This window comes from Buteo buteo, chromosome 13 (assembly GCF_964188355.1).
Source record: "Buteo buteo chromosome 13, bButBut1.hap1.1, whole genome shotgun sequence".
Classification (NCBI taxonomy): domain Eukaryota; kingdom Metazoa; phylum Chordata; class Aves; order Accipitriformes; family Accipitridae; genus Buteo; species Buteo buteo.
The window spans coordinates 35,811,998-35,825,170 of NC_134183.1; the positions used below are offsets into that span (position 1 = coordinate 35,811,998).

At 40.0% G+C, this 13,173-nt stretch overlaps 2 protein-coding genes across 2 annotated transcripts in view; one reads left to right on the forward strand and one right to left on the reverse strand.

Moving 5' to 3' along the window:
• The window catches only part of TMEM266 (transmembrane protein 266), a 62,182-nt gene extending 54,234 nt beyond the window's left edge, over nucleotides 1-7,948 (forward strand). Inside the window, exons 9-10 of the mRNA XM_075045588.1 lie at nucleotides 1,023-1,073; nucleotides 6,718-7,948. Of these exons, the coding sequence (XP_074901689.1) occupies nucleotides 1,023-1,073; nucleotides 6,718-7,310 (644 nt within the window). The 3' untranslated portion in view covers nucleotides 7,311-7,948. The remainder of the gene's footprint in view (nucleotides 1-1,022; nucleotides 1,074-6,717) is intronic.
• A 23-nt stretch (nucleotides 7,949-7,971) lies between these two features.
• ETFA (electron transfer flavoprotein subunit alpha) overlaps nucleotides 7,972-13,173 on the reverse strand; it is a 33,501-nt gene continuing 28,299 nt past the window's right edge. Inside the window, exons 10-12 of the mRNA XM_075045586.1 lie at nucleotides 12,641-12,706; nucleotides 8,980-9,060; nucleotides 7,972-8,079 (exon numbers count right to left, since the gene is read on the reverse strand). Of these exons, the coding sequence (XP_074901687.1) occupies nucleotides 8,041-8,079; nucleotides 8,980-9,060; nucleotides 12,641-12,706 (186 nt within the window). The 3' untranslated portion in view covers nucleotides 7,972-8,040. The remainder of the gene's footprint in view (nucleotides 8,080-8,979; nucleotides 9,061-12,640; nucleotides 12,707-13,173) is intronic.

Sequence of the window (13,173 nt, forward strand, 5' to 3'; positions counted from 1 at the left end):
TTTTGGTAAACTCATTGTGTGGCTTTTATTGGCCATGTCATTCCAGGTAGAACAGGGGACGTTCTAGCCATTCTTCTGGAAACATACTGGATGTAGTTTCCTCTTTTTTTAAGCCAACTGTGTTTCACAGGAACAAGTTAAAAACACTAAAAGGAAAGAGAGAGTGCAGAAACACAGGGAAGCTGCTCAGGAGCAATGGTTACATCATTGCTGTTCAGTATGGCAACAGCATATGTCTCAGGAGGGGATTGCAAATGAAAATGAGGAGCAGTGTTGGGCCATGTGAAAAAAAATACTGAAAGAAAATAGAAGTATCCCTACAGGAGAAATAAAACCTGCCCACCAGTGCCCCTACATAGAGAACTCCTTGGCAGAATAAGGGGATGGCTGCAGACCGGTAGGGAGCAGGGTGCTTGGGCTTTCCCAGGAGTGCTGGGTCTCTCCAGGGAGACACCAACGTTAACGGGTGGGAGAAGGCAGCTCAGGTCACAAGCTGTACGCAGTGCCTCCCCTTCTGAAGAGTAACCACGTGGAAGGAGATAACTCGGTGGTGTAACAGTACAGCAGAAGTAGGTCTGTCTATGTTGGTGCCCTCGGTTCAGCCTGTTGGGATAAACACAAGCTTTATCCTTGTGCCGTATGTGGGAGGGGAGGGCCCTGCTGACCAGAAAAAGGCCAGCGTTCTCCTTGCTGCTTGTAAGGACAAGTGTATGGACCTAGGGAATGGGTCGGCCCTGCGTCAATCTCTGGAAATACGTTTTCTCTGGAACCTGGAATGCCTCATTCCCAGGCTGGTGCCATAAAGAACTGCAACAAATGATAATCCCTATTTTGGCTGTGGCCATGGGGTGGATGGAGCAGGGGGTGTGTAGTATGTTGCCAAATCACACCTGCTCTTCTGGCCTACAAATACACAAAAGGTGGTGCTCTGGGCATACAGGGCAGAGGAGAGCTTTTCACGAGGTGGAATTTCAGCTATTTAAATAAATGGTCTTCTAACGGCTGCCTTTTTGTTCTTGCAGAGGATGACATGAATAATTACATCAGACGATACTACAGTGAGCCTAGCAGTGGTAAGTTTTGCTTGAAAATGTAAACGTGAGCTGCATTTTTGCATTGCACTGTGTGCTATGAAGCAGGTGAGACTGAACAATGACGTAGATCTGTCCTGGAAATGAAACCCACCATGGCATCTCTTGGTTTGCTCCATGGAAATGTGTACCAAAACAGTAATTCCCTAAAGGTTGAAGGGCCCCAGGTTTGCTCCTGCTGAAGGCACTGGTAATAGTTTGGAGATCTGGGAGAGGTTAATTCCCCCTAGGTAGCTAGGCTGTCCAGTCTGCAGAGCGGTTCAAATGGACCCGGGAGTCAGCGGTGTGGACAAAAATGAAAAGAAGTGGGGCATTTAGCTTAGCCCAGCACCATGCTGGGAACCTTTTGGAAAGGTTGAACGGCATGGTAAGAAATCTCGGTGGCAGGCACAGTCTGTGACCTGAGGTCAGGCTTCAAATGGATGTCCCCTGGCAAGCATCGTGCCAGCACAGAAGGCTCTCGCCCCGCTCTGGGGGTCAGCTCGAGCCCGGGGCTGAGGGGCCTCACAGGGCTGGGGGCAGCTGGGCACAGGCTCCCTGGCACAGAGCTGCTGCCACTGGGAGGAGGTGGAACTGGCTCGCTCTGCAATGTCACCTCACGGCAAGCAAGGCTGGGCTTCCTTATGTGTATGACATTTCATATATAGGTGTGTATATATATATATTAAAAAAAAAAGTGTGTGTAGGTATAATGTATTATGTATGTATATCCCCATATATACATCCCATATGTACACGGGGATATTTATAAAAAGATGGGTTGTCTGCATATACACATACATACACAGAAGACACATATATATGTGTGTACACATATAAGTATAGTGTATTATATGCATTTATCCCATATATACATCCATATATATAGTATGTATACACACGGTGAAATAGACATATATAAAAAGATAGGTATATCTCTATAAGAATGTGTGTATATATATACATACATCTGTGTGTGTATATATACGTGTGCATATAAATCTATAATGTATTATATATGTATATCCCATACAATATATACACACAATATATATCCCATATTATATATGTATATCCCATACATATATACACACAAACCCAGATACACAAACATATATAAAAATACATAAGTAAAAATATATACGTTTGTGTGTACATGTATAATGTATCATGTATCTCCAAACGTGTACATCCCCATATATATATATGAGAAGACTTATATACATATAAAGGTATGTGTGTGACTGTATATACATATACAAAGATGTATGCATATGTCTTTACATACATATAAAGATATGTGAGAGAGGCTGTGTATATAGATAGATATTTTATCTAGATACATATATTAAATATATCAAAATATATGAAGATATGTAAAGGGATGGGGGTGTGAGAGGAGGAGAGATGGTCTCTATGTGTGTATATTATAGACATAAAAGATATATCTATGTATAATGTATTTTATATCCCCATATATACATAAACACACAGAGATACATACATACATAGATGTATATGTAACGTAAGAATAAATGAAAGTGTGTGTAAGTGTATGGTTGTAAATATATATGTGTATAATGTATTATATATGTATATCCCTGTAGATACATCCCTACATTGATATACGTGGGGACATATATATATGCTTATTAAAGATCTCTTGTTTTTTTCATATATATATGTATATAAAAAGATATGTGTGTGTGTGTACATACAAGTTTTGTATGTATTCTGTATTATACAAAATATGAATGTATGTGTATATATAGGTATAATGTCTGAGATATATCCCCATATATACCCCCATATGTATACATCAATATATATATATTTATGTAGTAAGATATGTATACATGTATGTGCATATGAATATATGTCTACATGTTTCTATATATGTAAAGATCTATAAAGGTGCATGTGATTGCATATATATGTATATATGTTATATGTATTATGAAATATAAATATGTGTGTGTTTGTAGATATGTATTATGTATCTATATCCATATACTTATACACGTATATAATTACATATAAAGATATATGTCTGTGTGTATACATATGTAAGCCTATATAAGTATACATAAAGGACGGTGTATGTGTGTATAACTGCATATACATAGATACGTTATATATAATATATATTAAAAGGGGTGTGTGTATGACAATATACTTGCAGATTTCATATGTATGCTATAGTTAAGTATAATGTATCTCTGTGTGTATACATATATAGGTATAATGTATTGTAGATGTCTACCCCATATATGTATGTGGGGATATACAAATACATATTTATATTCATAGATATATGTGTGAGAGAAACTGTGTATATACATATTTTATATTTCTTATGTAATATATGTAGAAAGTGTGTCAGTTGACTGTATATACATATATTTTTAATATGTATAATATGTATTACATGTAATATGGATATATCTGTGTCTGTATCATGTATAGATATAACATATTATGTATCTATATCCCTATATATAAATTCCCCATATATACAGAGAGAAAAAAGATTTAAAAGAGGGAGGGGGGTGAGTGTGTATTTTATTTAAAAATAGGTAATTATATATATTTTTAAAGGGTGTATGAGAGAGACACTGTGTCTGTATATAAATATCTTTTTAATCTGTATTATGTATATATTTTATATATAAACTATATGTGTTTGTGTGTACATACATATATAGGTATACGGTATCTTATAGGTATATCCCTATACATCCCCCTATATATAGGTATGTGTATATAAAGCTATTTATATGTGTGTGTAGCTACATAGGTATTTTATATATGTATAAATACATGTAAAGATACATATGTGTGGGTAGGTATGTGAGAGCCTGTGTATATACATATATAGTTTATATGTTATGTATTAGAAAATACATGAGTGTGTGTATATATATATACACACACACAGGTATGTATTATATATAATATATAAAATGTGTGTACCTATATAGGTATGTTATAAAGGGGGATACTTACATATACACATTTTCTCTATAAATACGGATAAATGTGTATATAAAGATATGTATGTGTGTATATAAAATCTGTGTATATGCATGTGAAAAACTATCTATACACACATAAATTATTATCTATAAAAAATGTATGCACACACACATATAGGTATACAGTATTATTTTTATTTGTGTATATTGCTCTCTATATATCCCCATTATATATATGACTATACATAAAGATGTATGAATCTATACTTAGGTGTATGTATGTTTAAAAAGATAAGTGAAAAGGAGGGGGAGGTGTGAGTGACCGAGTCTCTGTATATACGTATGATTTTATGTATATGTGTGTGTTCACATATAGGTATAATGTATTTTTCATATATATCCCTATATATACATTGCTCATGTATATACACACAGTGAGATAGATATACATATGTATATATAAAGGTAAGCATTATATATACATTATGTACTATATACACACACACATATACCCCCCCCCCATATCTATATGGATAAATCTATATAAAAAGATTATGTGTATATAAAATAGAGGTGTGTGAGAGAGTGTGTATATACCTATGTGTTATATGTAATATGAATGTGTGTATGCACATATACATACAGGTATGTGGTATTCTTTATAGGTGTACATCCCTCTAAATACATCCCCATAATATACATGGGAGATACATAAAAAGGTGTATCTGTGTGTGTGTATGTATACATATGATTTTATAATATATATATAATATGGATGTGTGTGTGTACCTAAGTATAGGTATGATGTATTATATATGTATATCCCTGTGTGTACATTCCCCATGTATGTACAGACACAGTGAGAAATATATATTTATATATAAAGGTAAGTATATGTGTGTGAGAGAGTGCATGCTATTTAAAGATAGATAATTATATGTATTTGAAGGGTGAACTATGTGTTACATAGTATCTGTATCAAATGTCTGTGTGTACATATGTCGGTGTAATGTATTATATGCAGGGTTCGTACCCCCCATCTATATGGATAATTCTATATATAAATATACATATATAAAATGAGACACTGTATATAGATACACATGTATATATTGCCTAGAATATATATATGTACACACATATATATAGGTATATGATATTATTTATAGATGTGTATTCCTCTATATACATCCCCATAATATACATGGAGATACAGAAAAAGGTGTTACCTGTGTGTATATATACATATAATTTTACATGTATAATGTGTAGTACATATAATATGGATATGTATGTGTGTTCACATATAGCTATAATGTATTATAGATGTATAATCCCTATATACACATTCCTGAAATCCATACACACAGTGAAAAAAAAAATTATTTATGTATAAAGGTAAGTATATGTGTGTGTGAGAGAGACTAAGAGTGTGTGGTCTATTTAAAGATAGATAATTACATGTATTTAAAGGGGGGGGAGACTATGTAGTAGATATATCAAATGTCTGTGTGTACATATGTAGGTATAATGTATTATATGCATGCAGTTCCTTATATATATACACACAACATGTAGATATGGGGAATATGTAAAGAATGTTGGTGCATGTATGTGAGTGACTGTGTATATATACCTACATAGTAATATAATTTGTGTGTGCATGCACACACATATATAGGTACACAGTATTATTTATAGCTGTGTATCCCTCTGTATACATTCCCATTATGCATAAAAGCAATATATAACTAAAGAAGGGGTGTTCATGTGTGAGTATAATGTATTAATTATGTATGTATATTCCTCCCTCTCTATTTATTCCCCATATATGCAAACATACACATATATACAGTTTTATATAGAAAAGAGGGTGTGTGAAAGTATTTGTGTGTGTGTTAGTCTATTCCATTTGACAATAGGTAATTATGTACCAGAGAGTGTGTGTGTGTATATATATATAGGTATAATGTATTATAGCTAGAGCTCCACATGTATAGATACAGGAAAATGTATATATAAAGATTATGTGTGAGAGTGTGTGTATATATACACACATTCATATATATAGATGTATGCAATACTATTTATATATTAATAGCCCTCTCTATACACCATTGTATATACATGGCTATATAAAAGCTATGTATATCTAGACACAGGGCTACAGAAATAAAGGGTTTGGGGGTATGTGGGAATGTATTCATGTATAGATATGTTTTCATAGAGGTACACCACTTCGTATACATTTTCTCTCCTTCCATACACACATGTACAGAACAATATACATATATTTCTATATAAAGGGGTGTGTTTGTGTGTAACATTAGACACTATGTAATTTTGACATGTCTCTATACACATATTTATGGAATACATACATCTGGAGGTATATGGTATTATTTATATATGTATGCCTGTTTTGTATCTGTGGTGATATATCTCCTTCTCCATCAAGAGGTGCACATCTCTACCTGTGTGTATAAATAAAGGAGGAGGGATGGTGTACATACATAGCTATTTTTAAATAGGTATGAACTGGATCTATACAAAGCTCGAGGGGCCAGAGGCGCAGTGGTTTTGGAAAGGTGACTGTTGCACTTTGACCAGCCCAGCTGCGGTGCGCTGGCTGGGCCCCCTTCACCTGCCTCTCTCTGCTCTCTTCCCTGCAGACAGCAGTGTCCCTCAAGCAGCCATCTGCGTTGTCACCACTGCTGCCATCGACGTCCATCGCCCCAACATCTCCTCCGACCTCTTCACCGTGGAGGTGCCGATGCGCCTGGGCAGCACCGGGACGTCTGCCAGCATCACCTCAGGCAGCGCCTCACGGTCAACTGTCAGCTCCGGCACCCAGGCCTGCAGTGAGAGCAGCCAGACGCTGGGCTCCTCCCCAGACTGCAGCACAGCCTGCAAAGATGCTGCGGAGGCCAGCGCAGGCCTGCGGGCTGACCTGGCGCCCACCCGGCAGCAGGTGGCCCATGCCATGGTGCAGGAGCTGCTGTCTTCCCTGTCAGAAGAGGCCTGCCTGGCACAGAAGGGGCTGGATCCTGTCAACCTGAAGCTGCCCAGCCCAGCAGGCTCCGTGGGGGCCAGCCCTGGCCTGGGCCACCGGCTTGGCATTTACAACCACAGGAACCAGGAGAGCCTCGATGTCTTCCAGCTCAAGCCACTCCTCGACTGCTCCCAGGGTGCCCCAACAATCGACGAGAAATATGGGGCGCTGGGGCCCCCAGAACCACAGCTGGGCAGAGTTCCTGAGGCATAGCAACAGCTTGGGGAAACAGGGACATCTGTGGGGACATGCTTGCTGCGCTGGGTCATGAGACTGCCACAGGCACAGGGGCAGTGCTGGAGACAACCCCTGCCATCTGCACTAACCACCAGCCTGGGACCGAGCCAGCATCAACTCTGCCCCGCCCGTGCCTGTGGCACATGGCAGACCTGCCCTGCCACCAGCTCTGGGCCAGCTGGGACCTACGGTGTCCTCTGGGGCACAGTGGACCTTCCAGCAGTCTTAGGCCAGCATGGACCTGCAGCACCTGGGGGGGGACAGACAGATGATGGACCTGTCCTGCTGCCAGCCCAGGGCCAGCCTGACAGTGCCTGGAAGCACCATGGACCTTGCAACCAGTCCAGGTCCAGCACAGACTCACAGTGCCTGGGGGCAGGACAGAGCTGCTGGACAGCTTGGCCCAAGCCTGGCCCCCCCAGCCCAACCCAGGGGCTGAGCACAGCTGGGAGGGGAGCGTGGATGGGAATAAACACTGACAAACAAACACATACTGCCTCCTGCCTCGTATCCCTCTTTCATTCCCTTCCTCCCTGCCTTCCCTTCCATCCCTGTCTTCCTTTCTTCCATCCCACCACCACTCTGCTGTGCCATCCCATTGCCCACAAAAAAAAAAAACCCAACACCACAGTGACCCCACCTCTTTCCAGGCCCATCCTTTATTTGCCCTTATTCCACACCCCAGGTGCAGTGCAGGGTCCATCACTCACTTCTTCTTCAGGAGCTCTGTCATCTCCGGCACCGCCTGCAAACAAACACCAGTGCCATGGTAGCACATGCTCTCCCTCTGACAGGCCCCCCCCACCCCCAAACTCTCCAAGTGCAGCACCCAACCCCCACAATTACACTCCCCACCCTCCCACCCCTCATGCCCAGCACACCACTCCAGGGGCTGTGGGTCACCCCAGCTCACAGCACTCCCCACTTCTCTCCTGCTGAATAAAGCCTCTTAATTATTTAAGAGCGCTACATTTCCATTAGGTGGAAATAATGCATTCGTACAAAATTTATTAAGGAAATTGTCTACATGGTGTTTCTTCAGAATGTGACTTAGTCTCTGGCTTACGAAAAGGCCCGTGCTTGCCGCTGAGGCAGCAGGCATTAGTTCAGGAATGGCATTAAGTGCTGGCAGTTTCTGCCCATGCCTCTCCACAGAGCCACTACAGGCTCCCCGCCAGTGACACATGCTGATGCGCGCGCAGGCAGCTCGCACATGTGAGCCATAGGCACTTACTTGGACATGGGCTAGCTCACAGTTCAGTTTTCCCAGAAAGAACTGCAAGTTCCTCATGGGCATCAGTAAGGCAGCAAGCCCAGGCAAAAATTAAGAACTCCTCCTGCCAACTCTGTACTTTCATACTTGATGAAGCTTAAAAATAAATGTAAGCACCTACGTGCAGTTATTTCTCAAAATGGTTCATATTCAGGAAGCTAGAATAGAGGCAGGCAACACACATGATACCTTCTACTGGCAGGGATTGAACTTTGAGCATGGAAGTAATGAAATCACAAAGCAAATTCTTTAACAAAACAACCAAAAGCAAACACCCTCACACAGACATCTTTAACATTTACTAGATTATATTATCTAAGCTAGCGTTAGATCTCTCTGAGTTATCCCACACACCTCCAAGTTTAGCCTCACCTGAAATAAGTCTGCCACCAGTCCATAGTCTGCCACTTGGAAAATTGGAGCTTCTGGATCCTTGTTAATAGCAACAATGGTCTGCAAGCAACAGTAAAGCACCATGAGAATATATGTATTGATTAACATCTACGGCTGGATTACAGTGACAGACCTTATCCAGGAACCATGGGCTAAATTCTCTCCAAGCCCCTAGAAGCCAAAGATACAGATCACAGCATTTAACAAACATTTCTCCTTTCCACCTCAAAAACAAACACCCCCCAACTCCCTCCCCTGCTCATATGGGGGCTATCCTTCCCTGTTGAAAAGAGTCTAGAAAAAAAGTCACTACAAAGGATTATCTACAAGATCTGAGACATACCATTACAGAAATAACTCAGAGGTAGCTTTTAAAACAAGTACAGTAAAGCCATGCCTAAAGGCCTCTGTACTTACTATGGGACATATCACTGAGTTTGTCACACAGTAGAAAAATGCACATTATCAAAATCCCAACACAACAATCCAGAAAACATCTTTCTTGGTTTAAACTCTGCCATACAGGTAAATCATTCTGCAAATGTCTGTGACAGCTTCCAGCAAAATAAGTGTGGGTGTCCACATCAAAATCTACAACAGGATGGGGAGCACTCCATAAAGGATGGGGGAAGGGGGGGAAATAGACAACAGCTCATAAAATGAGCATTACACCAAAGCAGGGGTCTAAACCACAGCACTCTGATACTGCCTTTCCACCTAAATGCTGCCAATGTAAACTCTGATTCAAGGCAACAAGACTCCTCAGGACAGCTCTATCCAACAGTTACTTGATACACTTACCTGCCATTCCCAGGTAGCCACAGTTTATGTGTCTCTGTTTTACTCCCTTCACTGAATGTACTTGTCCAACAAAATTAATGGCTTAGTAGCATACACCTAGTGGCAGTAACTCAAAGATAAGAGTTTGCAAATCCTGTATTTTTAGGCCCACAGAAATGTTTTTTCTTCACGGGTCATTTGTATCCTGTGACTCACTATAAAGGAGGACCACATCATATACGCAAGAAGGAAGTACCTACAGCAGAGCGCTGCTGCTGCCCTCTTGCCAGCTCCTAAGCAAAGACCTGCAAGTAGTCCAGTAATGCTTCCCCTGAAATATTTTTCCCAAAGTTTTATTGCTGAAATAAATTTCAGTTATCCCATTTGCAAATAGAAGCCTCCACTGACAATTTTAATAAAGACTTCAACTATACTCTGAGGCCCTACCATGCTTTGCAGACCCATTCACAGGGGCATGAGGCCACAGGGGCTAATGCTGAGGGCTGGCTAAGGCCAGCAGCTGGTGATACTTTGGCAGCTGCCAGCTCTGTCCTTATCGCAAAAATAATTAACACCAGTTGCTTGCAAAACTGTCTTAAGCTTCAGTTTGGCAGCCTAGTCCTTCCTCTGTCACCGTCAGCTGAAGTAACTTCTTAGTAAGATCTGGTTCTCTACCTCATCGCTAAATCAGACTTTCCATCGTAAGAAGCAAAAGCATCACCTTGCTTGCAACAGAACTTTGCAAGTTAAACCTCTTAGAAGGAAGAAATACTGTAACTACCTCATGAGGGAATTAAAAATAAGGAAAGAAAGCAACAACGATTCTCCAGGTGTCCTCAAAAGCTGCATTTTCTACCTTGCTGTAAAAGGACAAATAAATTATACATTTCGCTTGGTAGAAAGCATCTGACTACTTTGGACAACGTATCCTGAAGTGTAAAAGTTCACAATGGCAGATAATTCACAGTGCTGAGGGAAGATGGGGAACACTCCAGAGAGTTCCCAAGGCTGCATAATTCTTTATGTTTGTAAAAATCAGATCTTTTCAGTAACTACACCACCTATATGCTTTGGCTAAAAGGAAAGGAGAGCACATTTCAAACACAAATAAGTAAAACTGCGTTTTACAATACATACATTTGTTTACACTAGAAAAACTACAATATATGGAGAAATGAAACCATTAAGTATGCATCTTGTATCGACAAATTTAATCTGTCCTTATTCCCTATAAAAGAACATCTCAAAACACCAAACATGACACTGGAAAAGCCAAAAAAGCAGAGGTTTTGCTGTTACAGTACAGGACAATACTGCTGCTCAATATTTTTATATCAAAGGAAATTGTGGCACTTAAAAGTAATAGGTTCCCAGTATTGCTGGTAGTCTTAACTGAGATAAGGCAGGAGATAAATACAAACAGGGTCAGATCAAGTTTTAAGCAGCTTTAAATACACAGTTCTCAGTCAATGGCTGATACTAATCCCACCTGCCCATCTTCTTCCTCACCCAGAAGCACAGTTGGAGACTAAACGCCTTGAAACAAAGACACTCTTAATACTGTGGCCCATCAGCTGCTAGCAGAGTCCAGAGGGAGCCAAGGACGATGGTGGTAGTACTGCATCAGTGCTGCTCTTGCAGACTCTCCTGCTGCCTGACTGTCCCTGTTGTCTCCCTGTTGCTGCACTGCGAGTAGAAGAGACTACAGCAACTCTGTTCCACTAAGACCAGTGAGAATACACTGCTGCAGATACTATTATTCACGCTTCTCAATAGTAACCTTCGTCCCTGCCCATCATTCATCCTTAATTTCTAATTTTGGTTGACTTTTCTCCACTATGTCGACTAATGCTAACGCCATTAGAGCACTCGATTTTACAAAGACTGAGGCCCCAAAAAGGGTGCTGTATCCCCAATCCAGCTTACATGATTTCCCCCCTCTCCCCCCCAAATATTTAAATAACATATGCAAAAAGAACTAAATTGTAAGAAAGCACAGATCATCCTACCACACAGGGTGGCTTGTGAGGACAATTACCAGTCACATAAACTCCCTAGTCTGTCATTGGTTAAACACAAGGATCTGCCTGTAAAGTTTTGCAAACCTCTTCCTTGGTTTTATAAGCTATTCAAAGTGCTGGGTTTGGTTTCTGCCAAAAAGCCTAAGTTCATTCCCTGGAAATAGAAAAAAATATATATATCCTTCTTCTAAAATGACTTGCAGGGAAGCAGGACAACCTACAGGTTTTGATGTTTGGCATTGGATAGTATGATTCAGCAGGTAATTCTGCTCCTCTTTCCAAACACCGCACTGTGGACTACACTGACAATTCCAATTTTGGATTATTTGCTTTGGCAACTAATGAGTTAAACCTTTTAAAGTTTTACTGCCGTTTTATACTAGGTTTCCATTTGAATGGCTAAATGCAGGAGTGTCAGAGACATCTTTTACTTTATGGATAGTAAGTTCATAATTCAAATTGCACATTGTTATGCATGAATTAATATGTCATACTCTGAAATAAACGCAAATGAACTATTGTATAGAATTCAGGCATCTGTGTTTTTGGTTTGGTTTTTTTTTTGTGTTTTTTTTTTTTAATTAGCAAAGTCAATTAGCTGCTCCTACTTACCTCTTTGGGTGGTAGTGCAATTGTTTTTTTCTACTGTCTTAGATGTTTTGCCACAGTATCATTTTTGGCAAGGCTTAGAGGGCTAGCATGTTTTCAACAAGTAGACAAACCAGCAATTTTAACATTAAAAACAATTGGAAAACTGGTTAAAGTACTGATGTAAAAGCAAGGAAGTCAACTCATTTCCTCCCTCAAAAATCTCTTCTAACACATCTGTCTTTATATACCTTGCTGTCCTTCATTCCAGCCAAGTGTTGAATTGCTCCAGATATTCCCACGGCAATATAAAGTTCCTAGAAAATAACAAAAATGAGACATTTTTGGTACCCACGGCACAGTTTCAGTAAGCTCTCACAAACCTTACTCAATATCAATTACATGCAGTAGTTTTTACATTACAGTAATTTTCAATATTAAAGGCAGCTGATGATTGGTTCCCTTCCCCACTTGGGGATGCAATGGAACTGTAAAAGGAGAATCCCGAAGGAGCATCTGGCAAAGACAGATGAGAAGCTGGGGGGGGGGGGGGAACTAGCTCTGCATCAGATGTAAGACACTGCTCAGCCAGAGGACAGGGCAATCAGTGTTACCCATGACCCTGGAGATTCCCAACGCACTTATTAAGCAAGATAACCTACAAATGGATAATGCAGTTGCCTAAAGAGAAAACCTAAGCTTTTTTGTTTGAAGCTTCTAGGATCCTTTAAATAAGAAAGAATGCACAAAGCTGAAATTCAGGTGTTTAAACCTTTAAAAAGTC